General features: G+C 35.6%; 2 protein-coding genes across 8 annotated transcripts in view; one reads left to right on the top strand and one right to left on the bottom strand.

Moving 5' to 3' along the window:
* LOC134669515 (endophilin-A) overlaps positions 1-20,567 on the bottom strand; it is a 124,805-nt gene that overhangs the window by 43,865 nt on the left and 60,373 nt on the right. The gene's annotated exons all lie outside the window — the stretch shown is intronic.
* LOC134669333 (alpha-(1,3)-fucosyltransferase C-like) lies at positions 4,839-8,910 on the top strand. The gene is made up of 3 exons (XM_063526845.1): positions 4,839-5,641; positions 7,076-7,168; positions 8,706-8,910. The coding sequence occupies exons 1-3, from the start codon at positions 4,839-4,841 to the stop codon at positions 8,908-8,910; spliced, it is 1,101 nt and encodes a 366-aa protein (XP_063382915.1).

Raw genomic sequence — 20,567 nt, 5'->3', positions numbered from 1 at the left:
ACATACACGTAAAGTAAATAATAGAAATTCAAATAAAGGGGTCACTTTTGAGATGAATGATAAATAGAAGAAAAAAAAACTATATCTTGTTATAATTAATATAAGAGAATTAGAATATGAATTAATATAAGAGAATTTTGTTAGAATTTTAATTAGTATAAGATGGATATGTATATTGTCATGTTATTTTCTCGAACTCCCCATCGGCATACAAACCTCCTCAAGGTTTTGCCCACGATGGGTCTTGTAATAATAATGTACTTTATTTAGCTTATTGTTCAATAAATTAAAAATATATATATATCAAACGAAGGGGCTCATTGTAAGAATCTCAGATATATTTTTTCATAATTTTAAAATAAATAGTTTAGAAGTTATTTAAGAAAATACGCAAAAAATGACCATTCCCTCCCCCCTTATCTCCGAAACTACTGGGTCTAAAATTATGAAAAAAATACACATATTAGCTCTCTTCCTATAGATGACAGGAAAACCTATTAGAAATGTGCAGTCAAGCGTGAGTCGGACTTAAGTACCTAGTTTTCCGATACCTACGGGTTTTTTAAAGACTACTCACTTTTCTCTTAAAAAAATATATTGTTAAAAATTGTGTAATGTACAGAACCCTTGGAACGCGAGTGCGACTCGCATTTGGGCGGTTTTTGTATTATACTTACATACAATAGTTCTTGTAGAAACGAAACGGCCAAGCCACACACTTTTGGTGTAGAGCTAGTAAAGTTAGAGGGCTTGTAGAGTTAGAAGCTTGGCAAGAGATCTGATAACTTTTTGACAGTGCGAGCCTTATGGTTTCGTTTGGGCAACATTGTACATCAAAATGTTTTTGATGGGATTTCACTTCTTTTTGTAAGTTGTTTATGACAATCTTCCATCCCCTAATTTAAAGGGTTGGGGGTGATTTACTATTAAAAATCCTGAAATAAGTATCTGGGGGCATCTGTTACACAATGTACTTCTTACTGATTCCCCATATAACCCTTCACCCCGTAAGGGTAAACTTTGGGGTTGAAATCTGCCTTCACCCCGTAAGGGTAAACTTTGAGGTTGAAATCTATTCTATATCCTTCCCCATGACAATACCTATCTACATACCAAATTTCAACTAAATCGGTTCAGCGATTATTGATTTCCCATACAAAATTAAACCCCATCTTCATCCCCTTAGGGATAATTTTTTTTTTAATTTATTTGTTGTTTGTGTACTAAAACTATCTTACATACCAAATTTCAGCTTCTTAGAGGACTTCAGGAAGTACCCGGTATTGATGATCATCAAGTGAGTGAGTCAGTGACGAAATCGAAGTTTTTAGATATGAATAAAATCTAAAGTATAAGAGCTATGCAATTGATATGCTTAATAAGTCCGAGAACTTTGTTTATCTGGTATAATCCAACCCCAAGTTATGAGGGTTCCAAAAAACGACGAAGCGCTTCGAGAAAAGGTAGATAGTGCCCTTGCGCTTTTCTCGTCTTGGCGGGGGCACTGCCGTGCCCCCAGATGTTAAAAGATGAGCCTACTGTAACTAATAAAGATTTATGTTTAGTTACCTACTATTTTCGCGTAAACTAGACAATTTTTATATCTTTAGTTATTAAGACCCAAAATAATTATTTTCACTTATTATAAATAAATCCTCCTGTTATGAAGTATCAAATATTGTTATTTGTATATGTATAACTCTTAAGTTAAAAACAATAAAATCTGTTATTACCTACAGTCAAAATGATTATTTTTTGCGGGATTAAGTAATACACTGGTAGTGTTCAATAAGGCCCATAATAGGACTTTTATAAAAGGTATATTTTCCAAGAGTATCGTAATATTTTTATAACTATTTTGGTATAATGAAGAAACTTAAATAAATGAGAAACCTATTTGAGTGAGTTTTTCATACTTCATATCCTGTTTATTAAAAAAAAACCATTTTAATTTAAGGTGGGCTGTATATAGGCATATACGGCCCACACGGAATATACAATAAGGTAAGTGAGGCCACTTACCTTATTGTATATTCAGGATGTATACCGTGTAATATTGATCAGTTGGTTTATAATATACATATTATGATATTGACGTTGAATAGGACAGGACATGACAATAGGAACCAGAAATGGGTATAGTTGGTCAAACCAATTTGTCAGTAAATAAAAACAAAAAACTATATTCACTACATCCTTTTCTTTTGGGTGCTAGTACTAGTGTAAGTCAAAGATAGTATGATGATTCTCCCTGTCTATGTTTGAAATGAGACAGTCCTTTGACAAACTATGTATAGTAAAAAATAGTTGTGAATATCTTGTACATTTTTATTACAATATTAGTCAAGATAATGAAATATAGCTGGTCAAGCAAATCTTGTCACTAAAAAAAGGCGCGAAATTCAAATTTTCTATGGAACGATATCCCTTCGCACCTACATTTTTCAAATTTGCCGCCTCTTTCTACTGACAAGATCTGATTGACCAGCTGTAGGTATTTTTACTTAATAAGATATTTTAATTTCACGTAATGTCCGCATCTAATTTATATATGTGCACGGTAAACAAACAAATGAATGATAAGAAAAGACAGACAGTGTTACTGAGCGGGAGGTGGGGCGAGGGGCGAGGTATAGGTAGGCTATGATAGGCTCTCGAGCGCCGCGCCGGCGACTGACGGACCAGCGCGGCGTATGTATGAATTTCGCGCCTTTTTAACTAGATTTTACTATTACAATGCAAGCTACACACAGAAATTTCTTACTTTCCATAATATGGCTGCGTATATTATTTTATAGTAATAGACTTATTTTTACAGACTCTAATTCAATATTAGATCTTATAGGACAAAAAACGTATATTAATTCTAAAGCATATATCTTATTCTTCTAGCTTTTTAGCTTGCCTATTAACTTATAAATTTAGATATGTTGTTGTGGATTTATTAAACTTTAATTCAATATCGACAAAATAATAAGCTAATTGTAGTTTGACAAAGAAGCACGTTAAAAAAAATTCTAATAATTTTACATTATAAAGCGTCATACATATTATAAACAATGGAACTTAAACATTGCACTTTAATTCAATATTAAAAAATCATTACTAAAAATATATAAATACCTAATTTATATCTAACGCTCGTTCTAACTTTTCATCATATATAGCATATATGCTTAAAAATATGTCCTATATCAGATAAGTATCACTTTTTCAACTTTAGAATTATCAAAACTTTTAGTGCAAAAATCCGGTCCCACTATTGAGCTAATAGTATAACTTACTAGGCTAAAAATAACTGCATTCCCGTTGCCAGGGAGGTTTTGGGTGTATACTGAGCAACTTTACTATGGAACAAACCCCGAAATTTCCCTGGCAACGGGAATGCAGTTATTTTTTAGCCACCCTGGCCACCCTGTATAGGTAGGATGAGTCGAGCACCTAACACAGACAACGATATTTTCTGTGTATTAAGTCCTTAAAAGCTCAAAGCTCAATTGACTGGAAACCCATCACATACAGTCCCGGTATATCGTATCTGCGTGTATTACCACACTTATACAATAGTTACAAGAACTTTTCCGACATTAAAAACTGAGGCGGCTAATAAATCAAAGTTGCATAACAGGAAAAGTACCATCTTACTACGCTGAATAGCCGTAGCCGTTACTTTTGCGGACGGGTCAAACTTTTCTTTAATTTAAAAAGTCACGTAATATTTAACAAGCAAGGGGATCCCCCTTAACGAGAACTCTTAAATAAATAAATAAATATATAAATAAATATTGGGGACATCTTACACAGATCAACCTAGCCCCAAACTAAGCAAAGCTTGTACTATGGGTGCTAGGCGACGATATATATACTTATATAGATAAATACATACTTATCGACATAGAAAACACCCATGACTCAGGAACAAATATTAGTGTTCATCACACAAATAAATGCCCTTACTGGGATTCGAACCCAGGACCATCGGCTTAGCAGGCAGGGTCACTACCCACTAGGCCAGACCGGTCGTCGTAGAAGGCAGAAGTTATATTCATTTTGAATCCAATTATCTAAACTCGCGAAATCGAAACAGAGATAAAAACAAAAACCGGCCACGTGCGACTCCGACTCGTGCACGAAGGGTCGCGCTCGCGTACCATTACGCAAAAAACGGCAAAAAAAGTTTGCTTTACGGGAGCCCCACTTAAATATTTATTATACACAATACGGATGCATATGTAAATGTGCATGCACAATTGCACACATAAGTTAGTACCTACATAGTTAGTTTCAGATCCAAATTAGAGATGGCGCTTTGAAATGAGTTTCAATAAAATGCTTCAAGAGGGCTCTCTTTACCTATTTAATATACCTATGAACCTACTATACTCTTTGCGTCATACGACGTCGGCCAGGAGTAAGAAGGTTTATACTATTTGACAGAAATTAAACCTCTGACACTTTTCCTGTCAGGCCCGTTTCACAAATGTCACAATAGTTTCATCTATAAAAATTAAATAATGTGTGACTTAGTTTTAATCTCAGTACTTCTGGGTGAATTAATACCCTCATTATGTACAATACAAGTTTAAAACAATGAACTTTGTATGTCGATTTCACATGACTAGCGAACGCTCTGACAGTGGTAATTTGGTAAATACAAAATAAGTACAATAAAAAAGGTGGTGGCAGTTGGCGGTGGAGGCAGTAGGTAACGGGAATAATATATTTTCGCCGGCAATACCGATATGGGATCATCGATGAAACGAAAAATCATTTTTATGTATATGTTAGGATGTTTGATACTATTTTATCAATGGGGTTTTACCAGAAGCGGTTTACAGATGCCGATAACCGAGGTATTCATTCCACAGAAGGGGATGAAATATATACTGCAATGGACGAGCCCAAATACAATACCAATGATATATTGGGGTCGAGGACAACAGGAGTTTATTAAACGTAAGTGTAAAGTCAACAGTTGTTACGTAACCCCAAACAGATCGCTTCTTCCGAACATCTCACAGTTCGACGCAGTTGCGTTTCATGGCCCTGAAATAACAAAATACGTGCCAGGCCCAAAAGTACGGAGTCCGCATCAAAAATACGTGTTCGTCAGTAGGGAGACACCACAATACTACCCGATTTGTGACAAGAGATATGATGGATATTTCAATTGGACTTGGACGTATAGGTTGGATTCTGATGGATCTTACGGATACGTTACTATTAGAAACATTAGTGGCGATATCATTGGCCCGAATAAAATTATGCACTGGATAAAACTAGGTGCCATGCAACCAGTCGATAACGAGACAAAAATGCTGTTGGAGAGAAAAAACAAGGCCGCCGCCTGGTTTGTTTCAAACTGCGATACTCATAGTAGAAGGGAAAATATCGTCACTAAGCTGCAAAGTAAATTAAAAAGATACGGTTTGGGGATAGACATTTTCGGCGAATGTACTAGAGCATCGAAAAAATGTCCAAAGACAAGAATGAACGAGTGCTTGAAGATGGTTCAAGAGGAGTATTATTTTTATCTCTCCTTTGAGAATTCGTTTAGCGAAGATTACGTGACTGAGAAATTGCTGACGGCGCTTCAGAATTACGCGGTGCCGGTGGTGCTCGGAGGCGCTAACTACACACGGTAATATAATGCATACTAGTCAAATCAGTTACTTTTTTAGAACTGTCAAAACGATTTTCTATATAGAATTTATATGAAGCATTACATTGTGACGTCACGGTCAACTCACCTACTTTTTTATATTTCTATCCGATCAATTATGTAAATAGAACTTTTGTTTAAAATAACTCCTATGTGTTTTTCTAATAATTATCTGGTGCTTTATTTCATGCATGGTGTAAAATAATTTATTTTAAATACAGTATAATAACCAATTCTTCTAAACCTAATCGATGAGGTAGGTAAGGTTTACTCGGGTAATTCCGAAATTCGGAATATTCCGAAAATTACTAATATGTATCTACCAAACGCGGCTACATTATTTGCTCTGGTAACAGTCCCTATGATAGCTCCTCTACACGATGGGCCAACGCCGGCCGCTCCAAGGGACGCAGCCATGCGGTAGAATGAGATAGCAATATCACTTGCTCCCTCTAACGCATAAATGCGTCCCTTGGAGTGGCCGGCGTTGGCCCATCGTGTAGAGGAGCCATGACGTTCAAGTATCTCCCTCCCCGCGTCAGTTGGCTCGGCACGTTAATGTAGCCGCGTTTGGTAGATATTAGTAATTTTCGGAGTATTCCGAATTTCGGAACTACCCGATGAAACACTGCATTCAAATTGAGATCATTTCTGCCAAAACTTTGATTTTACAATAAAGAGACATTTCGAGATCGCTTATCTTCTTTCTAATAATAAAAAAAACGAAGTTTAATAATTTCCCAAAGAATTAGACTCATCAAAACGAATAATATGAGCCCTATTCATATCTCTACTCTACTACTCTACAAGCGACCAAAGAGTTCCACTGTCCATCTTCTGGCTCCATTGGCTGACTTCCATTGTTAGTTTATTATGTAAAGTTACATACACGGTGTAACATGAGGAAACCGAATAATTTTAACCACACATTTTTGAGGTCAAAAGAAGGAAAAAATGTAATATAAGTTTAGGTCAATTACGCCAAAAAAAAATTTTATTTTTGTTCTATTCTATTTTTTGAATGTATTTGTACATAAAAAATAAATGTTATTGGTAAACTTGTCACTTAAAATTGATATTTACATTTTTTTTTTCGTAAAACCATATTTTTGCAAAGTGTTACTTGTCACTTTTTAACATCTATCAAGAAGGATATTTAGACTACGTCCCATAGCAGCAACATCACCATCAGAAAGGCCTTTTACACTATGTAACAATAAAAACTTGTTTTTTTTTTAAAATTTATATTATCTCTGAAACTAGCCGAATTTCAAAAAAGTTTATAGGACATTTTTGTCTCTAAATATGATCAGGAATACGCTGTTAAAATCATCGGTTTCCTCATGTTACACCGTGTATAGGAACTCGTGACATAAGTGTGTTGATAAAACTCGTGATTAATGTGCGTTTCAGATTTATGCCAGATGGAATTTACTTGCACGGGGGTAAAATGCAGCAGTTCCGCTTGGCGAAAGAAATGAAAGCTATCATAAAAGACAAAGACAGGTAAATAGGTGCTTAAATATCCCATTATACATTAATAATTAAATGCTCCTGAAAGCCTCAAACGCCGCAAATATGTCACACTCTAGGTAGTAGCTACATACAGTGTACCCAAAAAATAAGTGCATTCCCGTAGCCAGGGAGATTTTGGGATTATACTGAGCAACTTTTACTATGGGACCAACCCCGAAATCGTGAAAAAAATTGGCTGTTTCATATATTTTGGCTGGTCCATTCTATGGGAGGATATTTTGTTTTCGCAAGTACAACGAACAAAAAGTTGGAATTGCACGATATTTTGTATACCGAAGTACTAAAATCCTAACTAGACATTGGTAGAAATGGTAGACCTTTTTGTCACCTAACTGTGAGGATGATGTTATACCTGGATTTTCGATGTGTAGCGGAAGCAGTTATAAAGTTGACCCAAAAAATTTTTATTAAGCTATGAGCTTCATCACATATGTTCCTTGAGTAATTCTAAGCATTTCAAGCCTGGGAGCCAATAAGAAATGTGTGTCTACTCGGATTTGTAATGGATTCAAACTTTCAACCCCTTTTTAACCCTGTTAGGGGATGAATTTTACAAAACGCTGAAATTACTTTTCCTGTCTTTTAATAATATCCCCAAATACAAAGATTCAAGTCCCGCGTTCGAAAATTTTTTTGATATCCATACAAACTTACAACTCCTTTTTCACCACCTTAGGGGATGAATTTTCAAAAACGCTGAAATTAGTTTTCTTGTATTTTAATAATATATCGTTTTACGAAGTTTCAAATTCCTAGCTTAAAATAAAACTTGAACCCCATACAAACTTTCATCCCCTTTTTAACCCCCTTAGGGGTTGAATTTCTCAAAATCGCTTCTTATCTCTTGTACACTTTATAAATGTAATCTAGTGTGCAAATTTCAACTTTCTATCTTTTGTAGTTTCGGCTCCGCGTAGCAAAAATCTCCAACCAAATTTTTCACCTTTTTACGTTTTTCTTGTAAAATTACTATGAAATTGAAAAAACAAATATCAGCAATGAATTCTACGTCTTTGGTTTATACGAAAATGATACCAAACTTGCCCTAGTACCCACCAGGATCAGAGTAGATTTTTTTTAAAGATGACGGATGGCGGCCGTCTTTGTACCCCACCCTCCCCCCCACTTCAGGCTAGAAATGCTTAGAATTACTCAAATATCAGATGTGATGAAGCTCATAGCTTAATAAAAAATTTTTGGGTCATGTATGGCAGCGTTACATAACTGACTCCAGTAGTGTACCTGTTATGTATGATGTTACGATATGTGTATATTAAGTCCCCCAAATACTAATTTGTGTTATTTTTAAATACGTATATTTCTTATATAATTATACTAAGGAGCCCACTGATTACCAGTTCGCCGGACGATATCAGCCTGTCAGTTAAACGCAAAATTTGACAGCTCCGAACAACTGACAGGCTGATATCGTCCGGCGAACTGGTAATCTGTGGGCCCCTTTAGACGGTCGTTGTATATTTATTTGATTGTAATGATTAATTTGCAGGTACTACAGTTTCTTCAAGTGGCGTAATCATTATTCTTACCACGATAAAGACGAGGCGCCAGATTCTGATGACCTGTGCAGAATGTGCGAGATGCTTCACGACCAAGCTCTTGTGAAGAAGGAAACTGTGTACAAGGATTTCAGAAAATGGTGGAACGTTCCAGGGGCTTGCTCAACTAGACTTAGGGTTGTAAAATATTTTTAATATGCATAAAATAATAAAATTTTATTTACTATTTTGTGCAATACCTTTGGCATGTCATAAAGTGAATGATAGACTTAAGCGTAACACGTAAGCTAGGTATAAGTAATTATGATTACAACTGTCACCGGAAAGAGACAATTCGCCGTTAATTGCTGGTCCAACGAGTAAATACCTTGTCAGTATCAAACCCAAAACCCAAAGCAAAGATTAAATGTAAAATATCAAACAAAATCAATCAAAATCAAATCCAAATAAATGTTATTAAATATTTATCATCTAAAATCATCATTTAAAAGTCGATTCTACCAGCAAACATAAGAAAACAACTCAAAATTTGCATTTGATTACTTTTCCTCACATGTGAATAAAATGCGACTTTGCTATCAGTTTTTGAAGTGCAAAAGTAAGCCTTTCCGAGCTGGTGTGGTGAAAAATATTTTTTAATACAGTTGCTCAAAAAGTGCTACTTTACGTAGCTGTTTAGCGTGCGGAAAGTTGGTTATCTCGAACTAGTGCTTTTTACTTTTCCAATTTTTTTAAATTTATACTTGTTCCAATTCACGACTACTTATTGATGAGTGTTAATATTAGTTTCCTTTAAACGTCGTAATCAGCATAAAAACCTACCGTTAATGTAAGAATACGAAAAATATTACATATTTCATATTTAATTACTTACCTCTTCATCATTATAACACGTTTATTTTTTAATATTCAATATTGAAAATTCCGTTCTTAATAAGTTGACTGAATGGAACGGAATAGCTGCCAAACGCCCATAGATATAATATACTTAAAGACGACGTCTAACCGAGCTGTCACTGTTACCACTTTTGTTTAGTGTACGATTAACAATGTTTTTCTTATTTTTTCGCAACTGTATTAAAAAACGTCGTTCGATACACGTGCGGAAATGTCATTCTTCACTCGTCCCGAGTCTTGCCACTCGCCTGCGGCTCGTGGCAAGATATCTCGGTACTCGTGAAGTAATGACATACCTTCCGCACTAGCATCGAAATGTACTATTTTAATACAGTTGCTCAAAAAGTGCTACTTTACGTAGCTGTTTAGCGTGCGGAAAGTTGGTTATCTCGAACTAGTGCTTTTTACTTTTCCAATTTTTTTAAATTTATACTTGTTCCAATTCACGACTACTTATTGATGAGTGTTAATATTAGTTTCCTTTAAACGTCGTAATCAGCATAAAAACCTACCGTTAATGTAAGAATACGAAAAATATTACATATTTCATTACTTACCTCTTCATCATTATAACACGTTTATTTTTTAATATTCAATATTGAAAATTCCGTTCTTAATAAGATGACTGAATGGAACGGAATAGCTGCCAAACGCCCATAGATGTAATATACTTAAAGACGACGTCTAACCGAGCTGTCACTGTTACCACTTTTGTTTAGTGTACGATTAACAATGTTTTTCTTATTTTTTCGCAACTGTATTAAAAAACGTCGTTCGATACACGTGCGGAAATGTCATTCTTCACTCGTCCCGAGTCTTGCCACTCGCCTGCGGCTCGTGGCAAGATATCTCGGTACTCGTGAAGTAATGACATACCTTCCGCACTAGCATCGAAATGTACTATTGTAAACCTTGTTATCTTTGAATCGTACCAATAAATGTATCGATGAAAATATACGTCAGCGTATAACATTGTTTTCCGTGACGCAACTACAAAGGAGTAATCCGGGGGGTTGTTATTCAATCACGTTTGAACTAATGGGGCTCCTAGCTCAATAGTGGGACCGGACTTTTGCACTAAAAGTTTTGATAATTCTAAAGTTGAAAAAGTGATACTTATCTGATATAGGACATATTTTTAAGCATATATGCTATATATGATGAAAAGTTAGAACGAGCGTTAGATATAAATTAGGTATTTATATATTTTTAGTAATGATTTTTTAATATTGAATTAAAGTGCAATGTTTAAGTTCCATTGTTTATAATATGTGTGACGCTTTATAATGTAAAATTATTAGAAATTTTTTTAACGTGCTTCTTTGTCAAACTACAATTAGCTTATTATTTTGTCGATATTGAATTAAAGTTTAATAAATCCACAACAACATATCTAAATTTATAAGTTAATAGGCAAGCTAAAAAGCTAGAAGAATAAGATATATGCTTTAGAATTAATATGCGTTTTTTGTCCTATAAGATCTAATATTGAATTAGAGTCTGTAAAAATAAGTCTATTACTATAAAATAATATACGCAGCCATATTATGGAAAGTAAGAAATTTCTGTGTGTAGCTTGCATTGTAATCGTAAAATCTAGTTAAAAAGGCGCGAAATTCATACATACGCCGCGCTGGTCCGTCAGTCGCCGGCGCGGCGCTCGAGAGCCTATCATAGCCTACCTATACCTCGCCCCTCGCCCCACCTCCCGCTCAGTAACACTGTCTGTCTTTTCTTATCATTCATTTGTTTGTTTACCGTGCACATATATAAATTAGATGCGGACATTACGTGAAATTAAAATATCTTATTAAGGGCCACTTGCACCATCCCACTAACCCGGGGTTAAGCGGTTTAACCGTCAACCAAGTGTCAAATTGTACTGGTAACCATGGTAACTCCAGGTTTAACCGGTTATCCCCGGGTTAGTGGAATGGTGCAAGTGGCGCTAAGTAAAAATACCTACAGCTGGTCAATCAGATCTTGTCAGTAGAAAGAGGCGGCAAATTTGAAAAAAGTAGGCGCGAAGGGATATCGTTCCATAGAAAATTTGAATATCGCGCCTTTTTTTAGTGACAATATTTGCTTGACCATCTTTATATACCTACGCTAACGTCTACGTAATTTACTTTCTAGACATCTCGCTCACAATAATATGCGAGTACGAGCGAGATGCATAGAAAGTAAGTTACGTTCTCAATAACGTTTATGTCAGTGCCAAACTGGTGGTAGTCACACTGTAGGACTGTAGAGTTAGACCAAGAACAGTCTGCAGCGATTTTGATAGCCCACGCAGTGCAAGTGTTATTTCATTGTATATTTCATTATCTTGACTAATATTGCAATAAAAATGTACAAGATATTCACAACTATTTTTTACTATACATAGTTTGTCAAAGGACTGTCTCATTTCAAACATAGACAGGGAGAATCATCATACTATCTTTGACTTACACTAGTACTAGCACCCAAAAGAAAAGAATGAATATAGTTTTTTGTTTTTATTTACTGACAAATTGGTTTGACCAACTATACCTATTTCTGGTTCCTATTGTCATGTCCTGTCCTATTCAATGTCAATATCATAATATGTATATTATAAACCAACTGCTCAATATTACACGGTATACATCCTGAATATACAATAAGGTAAGTGGCCTCACTTACCTTATTGTATATTCCGTGTGGGCCGTATATGCCTATATACAGCCCACCTTAAATTAAAATGGTTTTTTTTTAATAAACAGGATATGAAGTATGAAAAACTCACTCAAATAGGTTTCTCATTTATTTAAGTTTCTTCATTATACCAAAATAGTTATAAAAATATTACGATACTCTTGGAAAATATACCTTTTATAAAAGTCCTATTATGGGCCTTATTGAACACTACCAGTGTATTACTTAATCTCGCAAAAAATAATCATGTTGACAGTAGGTAATAACAGATTTTATTGTTTTTAACTTAAGAGTTATACATATACAAATAACAATATTTGATACTTCATAACAGGAGGATTTATTTATAATAAGTGAAAATAATTATTTTGGGTCTTAATAACTAAAGATATAAAAATTGTCTAGTTTACGCGAAAATAGTAGGTAACTAAACATAAATCTTTATTAGTTACAGTAGTCTCATCTTTTAACATCTGGGGGCACGGCAGTGCCCCCGCCAAGACGAGAAAAGCGCAAGGGCACTATCTACCTTTTCTCGAAGCGCTTCGTCGTTTTTTGGAACCCTCATAAATTGGGGTTGGATTATACCAGATAAACAAAGTTCTCGGACTTATTAAGCATATCAATTGCATAGCTCTTATACTTTAGATTTTATTCATATCTAAAAACTTCGATTTCGTCACTGACTCACTCACTTGATGATCATCAATACCGGGTACTTCCTGAAGTCCTCTAAGAAGCTGAAATTTGGTATGTAAGATAGTTTTAGTACATAAACAACAAATAAATTCAAAAAAAATTTATCCCTAAGGGGATGAAGATGGGGTTTAATTTTGTATGGGAAATCAATAATCGCTGAACCGATTTAGTTGAAATTTGGTATGTAGATAGGTATTGTTATGGGGAAGGATATAGAATAGATTTCAACCTCAAAGTTTACCCTTACGGGGTGAAGGCAGATTTCAACCCCAAAGTTTACCCTTACGGGGTGAAGGGTTTATATGGGGAATCAGTAAGAAGTACATTGTGTAATAGATGCCCCCAGATACTTATTTCAGGATTTTTAATAGTAAATCACCCCCAACCCTTTAAATTAGGGGATGGAAGATTGTCATAAACAACTTACAAAAAGAAGTGAAATCCCATCAAAAACATTTTGATGTAAAATGTTGCCCAAACGAAACCATAAGGCTCGCACTGTCAAAAAGTTATCAGATCTCTTGCCAAGCTTCTAACTCTACAAGCCCTCTAACTTTACTAGCTCTACACCAAAAGTGTGTGGCTTGGCCGTTTCGTTTCTACAAGAACTATTGTATGTAAGTATAATACAAAAACCGCTCAAATGCGAGTCGCCCTCGCGTTCCAAGGGTTCTGTACATTACACAATTTTTAACAATATATTTTTTTAGAAAAAAGTGAGTAAAATGTCTTTAAAAAACCCGTAGGGATCGGAAAACTAGGTACTTAAGTCCGACTCACGCTTGACTGCACATTTCTAATAGGTTTTCCTGTCATCTATAGGAAAAGAGCTAATATGTGTATTTTTTTCATAATTTTAGACCCAGTAGTTTCAAAGATAAGGGGGGGGGGGGATGGTCATTTTTTGCGTATTTTCTTAAATAACTTCTAAACTATTTATTTTAAAATTATGAAAAAATATATCTGAGATTCTTAAAATGAGCCCCTTCATTTGATATATATATGTATATATATATATTTTTTAATTTATTGAACAATAAGCCAAATAATAGTACATTACTACAGAGGCCGGGACGAAAAGGGTTGCCGGCCGAAGACATATAGACTATAGGATAGGTCTGAGCGCGGGCAACCCCATTTCCCGCCGAGGTATGTATAGTGCTTTTCTCAAACATGCAATGAAATAAATAAAATAAAAAATCCACGAAACCCAAGTTTAATTTATAGAAAAAACTAAAAGTAAACTACACCCAAAATATAACCAACACGTACCTATATCATTATCACGCGTATGTTTTACACGAGTCGTGTATTTTTACTACCCGTATATTTTCATGTATCTTTGATTTTTTCGCCTTGTATCCGTCTGACTGTCGTTTTCGTCACATAAGTTTACATAGTCTTTCATGTTGATTTCATGTTTCACATACATCGTTGCTTTATGCATGGAGTAAATAAGTATAATTTCCAGTGTTGACGAATTTGTAGTTACATTCATTTAAAATAAGCCACAAAACTGTTTCTAATAATCTGTAAGCCATTTTTCTTAGTTTCTCAAATAATAAAATTGCCATAAGCAACCATATACATACTTCGTCTTTGACTTGGCGGCAGAGGCAGCAAGTTATTTAAAATCAATTCTGCTTACGCTGCCAATTCCAACACCTACGATTACAATTAATATTAATTTCGTTATTTCGTCGGAACTCATATTAAAGTAAAAAAATCAACAACGCACCATAAATCCAATAAAACAGAATGAAAATTTTTCAACTTTACCTCCATAACAATTTAAAAAAAATAACTACGCGTGTTTGAGTAGACCTTTTTACCGATAACGTTTAGATGAAATATTTTAAATGTTTTTATTTGTGTAGTTAAATTTATAATTAAAAATTATAGAATTTGGTTAATAATGTATTATTTATTAAGTTCATGTTGATTTTATACAAATAAAACTGCAAATTATAGCAAACATTGTTTTTTGTTTTTTTTTATAGGCGTAGTGGCAGAGTGTCATTACGAACCATAAAGCAAATACTGCCTCTAGTTTTTTTTTAATGGATGAATGCCACGATGCTGTGTCACAAATATCTGTGAAATGAAAATTAAAAAAAAGGACTTTGTCGGCCTAGGCCTGCAAGATTTGTATGAAATTCCATTAACTACCTTTTGTCCTAGCCGCACCTGAAACGTCATACTTCGCAGCCTATTATAAGGAACATAACATCAATATTTCATTGCATGTTTGAGAAAAGTACATTATTATTACAAGACCCATCGTGGGCAAAACCTTGAGGAGGTTTGTATGCCGATGGGGAGTTCGAGAAAATAACATGACAATATACATATCTATCTTATACTAATTAAAATTCTAACAAAATTCTCTTATATTAATTCTTATTCTAATTCTCTTCTATTAATTATAACAAGATATAGTTTTTTTTCTTCTATTTATCATTCATCTCAAAAGTGACCCCTTTATTTGAATTTCTATTATTTACTTTACATGTATGTCCTTGGGCTATAGACTTACATGTGTATACCAAATTTCAACTTATTGGTGCAGTAGTTGCGGAGCAAATAGGCTGTAACAGACGGACAGCCAGACACACGAGTGATCCTATAAGGGTTCAGTATTTTTCCTTGAGGTACGGAACCCTAAAAATAATGAATTTAATAAATTTTTCACCTTATGCCCATGTGGCGGTAGCGAAACAGCCAAGCCACATATTTTGACTAAGGTGTAGAGTTAGTGAAGTTAGGGCTTGTAGAGTTTGAAGCTTGGCTCGACAAGAGATCTGACAACTTTTTGACAGTGCGAGTCTTATGGTTTCGTCTTAGCAACAAAATTTACATGAAAATGTGTTTGGTGGGATATTTTTTTACAGTATAAATATTTATTCACTCCCTTTGACGGCTTTGACCGTGTTTTAAAATTCGTCACTCGTTGCAAAATATCTATTTTTCGCAATTCTATCGTAAAAGAAAAGAAAACTAACGAAGAGGTTTTACGCATACGAGGGCCACACTGAAAGTTTTGCGTAACTTTTGAATAAAACCATTTATAACCATAATAATACATTTATTGCTTCTCAAAATGTTTCCCTTTACATTCTATGCACATATTCACTCGCTCGGACCATTTTTGGAAGCATGAGGCCCAATCACTTGACTGCATGATTTCGACGTGGTGATGAAACGTAGTAACTGCCTTATCCGGGGTCTTAAATGTCAAACCCCAAATTAAATCCTTAATTTTGGGAAATAGATAGAAGTCACAGGGTGCAATGTCTGGATTATAATCCGTATAAGACATTTTCCACGATTTCGTAATTAAAAAATATTTTTGCCTTTATTGCGGTATCGGTGGACGCATTATTATGACGCAGGAGGATGCAGCATCTCGGTCGTCTCTCGCGGTCTTTTTCAATGACTGCGGGCACACAAATGGTAGTGTACTACTCAGTATTTAACGTTCTTTTATTATTTAAAAGTACGGTACAAAAATGTCGCGTTTAAAAAAAACAGACGATCAAAATGTTTGGCAACGCTTTTGGCTTGTTGAACTTCTATGGGCCTCCTGTCACCTTCGAAAGACCCATTGACTGGACTAATGCCTTTTTTCCGGATCGTAGCAGTAAATCCAGGTTTCATCTCCTCTAACGATGTTATATACAGGATTTGAACTTCCTTGCTTTTACTTACGCAGCATTTCTCGGCACCAGTCAAAAAGTACCTGTTTTTTGACTGAAGTTAATTCGTGAGAAATCCAAAGACAACAAGGCTTCCCGACTTTTAAATATTCTTGTAAAATCTTTTGTATTTGTCTCATACCTATCCCTAATTGTCCTCAAATTTCGTCATAGGTGATTCGTGGGTTTTCTTCAATGAGTCGTCTCACAGTAGCCACGTTTCCTTGAATGATCGCCGTGGACGGTCGACCTTCACGAAAATCATTATCTAGAATAATACTGTCTCTACTAAATTCACCATACCAACGCCTCACGATGCTCAGATGTGGTGCTTCAATCCCAAAAGCATTTTGAAGGCAAGCACTACACTCTTGCGGAGTAAGCGAACTTTTAAAATCATAACAAAATCATAGCTCTAAAAATATTTTCGCGTTAAAGCCACGTTCAACGCACTGCCTTACTTTGACAAGCCATTAAAAACAAAAGACGATCGATTTGTCGCCAACATTTGTCACATTCCATAATCAAAAGCCTGTATTTTTTTTAAATATACAATTCATAATTTAAATGTTTACCAGTGGCCAGTAGTGCAAAACATTCAGTGTGGCCTATGTAGTAGGAGAGAGGAGGAGTTTGTTAAGAACTATAGACAATAGAAGAGGAAGGATGCTTAGGCACCTGATACGACACGACGAATTTATCAAAAATATCATAGAAGGGAAAGTTGAAGCAAACAGGAAGAGGGGAAGACCAAGGAGAGCGTACATGGATCAAATAAAGGATAATTTTTAAGAAAAAAAACCGACTTCCATGGGGGCCGGTGAAAGATTATTGTAGTTGGTACACTACGTAGAAAAGGAGGTAAAACCACCCACTTTTCTACTAGCATCTCGCTTCTGTAATGGCTCCTCTACAGGATGGGCCAACGCCAGCCACTCCAAGGGACGCAGCCATGCGGTAGAATGAGATAGCAATATCACTTGCTCCCTCTAACGCATAAATGCGTCCCTTGGAGTGGTCGGCGTTGGCCCATCGTGTAGAGGAGCCATAAGGGTCGTAGTTCTAGCCTAACCTAACCCACTTCTCAGATAGCAGTTCGGTTCTGTGAGGATCGCAGTTCAAACCTAACCTAACCCACTTAATGGCGCATGCGGTGCGGTGTACGGGGGTTTAAGCGAGAAGGGCTAGTAAGATTGGCATCATCATACTTTATTTAGTGATTTATTTAGTTAAGGTATCATAGTGGTTTTCCGGGTCAAGGTCCGGGTCCGAACCGGATCCGGGTATGAGCCCGAGTCCGGGTCCCAGTCCAAGTCAAAACCGAAATTCGTAATCACCAAACGTGTACCATGCGTCGTTGAAGAGTTCTGTTCTGGTCATCATCAGCAGTTCCACTTCATCAAATGCGACAGTTTTTAATGTAAATGCTTGTTTTTATGATGAAAATACAAAAAAATCTATACGTATGCCATTAATATTTGAGGAGTTCCCTCGATTCCTTATGGATCCCATCATCAGAACTCGAGCTTGACAAAAATGTGGCTTAAAAACTTAACTTGTTTAACAAACATAACGAAAAGGAAAAATCGACAAACGTGAACTATGCGTCGTCGAAGAGTTCTGTTCTGATCATCATCAGCAGTTCCACTTCATCAAATGCAACATTTTTTAATGAAAATGCTTGATTTTCTGATGTAAATGCAAAAATCTCTATACGCATGCCTTTAAGATTTGAGGAGTTCCCTTGATTCCTCATGGATCCCATCATCAGAACTCGAGCTTGCCAAAAATGTGGCTTAAAAACTTAACTTGCTTAACAAACGTAACGAAGAGGACAAATCGCCAACCGTGAACTATGCGTCGTTGAAGAGTTCCGTTCTGATCATCATCAGCAGTTCCACTTCATCAAATGTCACTTTTTTGGATGTATATGCTTGATTTGTTGATAAAAACCCAAAAATCACTATATGTATGCCTTTAAGATTTGAGGAGTTCCCTCGATTCCTCATGGATCCCATCATCAGAACTGGGTTTTGATAAAAACGGGACCAATCTGTATGCATACACATTCAATCAAAAAAAGAATTTTCAAAATCGGTCTAGTAATGACGGAGATATGGAGTAACAAACATAAAAAAAAAAAAAAAAAACATACAACCGAATTGATGACCTCCTTCTTTGAGATTTGGAAGTCGGTTAAAAAGATCAACGTCGTGTCGTATCGGGCTGTCAAAGAGAAGGTGGAGGACCGCCAAACATGGAAATTGCTCCACCGACAAGAGTCATACTCTTAAATATATGATGATGATCGTAAATACCTACCTATGTATTAACAAAAAAAAGTCACTTGTAATTAGTTACTGCCTTTAAAAAGTATAAGTGCCTCAATGTTATTAGACTTTTTGATTCTTTAAAACGTCTTTAGGTCAATAAAGCAAGTGAAAAATTATTAGAGTTAGACCAAGAAAAGTCTGCAGCAATTTTGACAGCCCACGCAGTGCAAGTATTATTTATAAGTTATAATTTCATAGAAGTTTCTTCAAATCGACCTTATTAATAAGAGATTAAAAATATTGAAAATTATCTTAAAATATTTTAATCTAATATTTCATCTCATACGTTCAATAAGGCCCGGGACTAGACCTTTTTACCTGCACTGACAGTGGGCCTTCTTAGCAACAAGTACAAATTCAGAATAATTGGGAATAATAGGGAGCAACTGCTATTTTTGAATGCTGGGCCTTGTTACCCGCCGGGCCTCATATGCCTGCACCTCACCTACCTTATTTATTTGTTTTACAAGGGGAAAAGTTGTTGATTAACCGCTCGTGCTAATATTAATACCCAAACAAGCGAAACATTTTTTTTTATTAAATAGGAGGCAAACGAGCAGACGGATCACCTGGTGGTTAGCGATTACCGTCGCCCATGGACACCCGCAACACCAGAAGGGTTGCAAGCGCGTTGCCGACCTTTAAGATGGGGGTCTTTGAAGGTTTGAAGGTCGTATCGGACAGTTCGTTCCACAGTTTGGCTGTGCGAGGCAGGAAGCACATTAACAAATTCAAACATTCTAAAATTGAACCAAAGCGTAGCGAGTGGTTCGTAAAGTTAAACCTTGAGCGTAGTGAAGGTTTCAAGGAACGAAGGTTAAATAAAATTTTCACCACATCAGCTCGTAAAGGCCCTCTTGATTGTTCGAAACGGATAAGAAAAGTGGCATTTAATTTGATGCAAATTTTGAGTTGTTACCGTAGGTAAATTGGATCAGTTGGTTGGTAATATTGACTTTAAAATGATAAATATTGAATAACGTTAGTTTGAAATTGATTTTATGATTAAGTAAATATTATCGGAGATCGCTCTTAAAAAATATATGTCGCTAGTCATTTATAACCTAAAAGCGCCAAATTACGCAAAATTATATTGACATGACACCTGTGTATTGAATTTGAAGAATACTTTAACAAGGGTAGTTATCTGTATGACAATGCACCTAAAATAATTTTCAAATGTATCTATTATTTCTATACTTAACACGATAACGAATTCTACGTAAACGAAACCGCGGGCAATCCCTAGTACATATAGAAATAAATAAGGGAAGGTAAGTTTCCATTAGTGTACTGTGTAAAATAACTATTTACCATTGATAATAATTTTATAAACGCTTTGCGTATTTTTAAGGGCACCGCGCTAACCGCTAGCCCGCGACCGTCGATCGCTGCCTCCTGCCACGGCGCACAGCGCGGCGCGCGCAAACGCCGCGCGTTTAAAATGTAACTTAATATAAGCTCGGAATGCATACTTACGTATCAGTATTTAGTGTCGCCGTGATTTTATATTTCTAATCTTTTGTGTGAGAAGTAAGATCTTTATTAT

Source organism: Cydia fagiglandana, chromosome 12, assembly GCF_963556715.1.
Source record: "Cydia fagiglandana chromosome 12, ilCydFagi1.1, whole genome shotgun sequence".
NCBI lineage: Eukaryota > Metazoa > Arthropoda > Insecta > Lepidoptera > Tortricidae > Cydia > Cydia fagiglandana.
The sequence above is the reverse complement of the archived record's forward strand: the minus strand, read 5'-3'. Positions and strand labels throughout refer to the sequence as shown.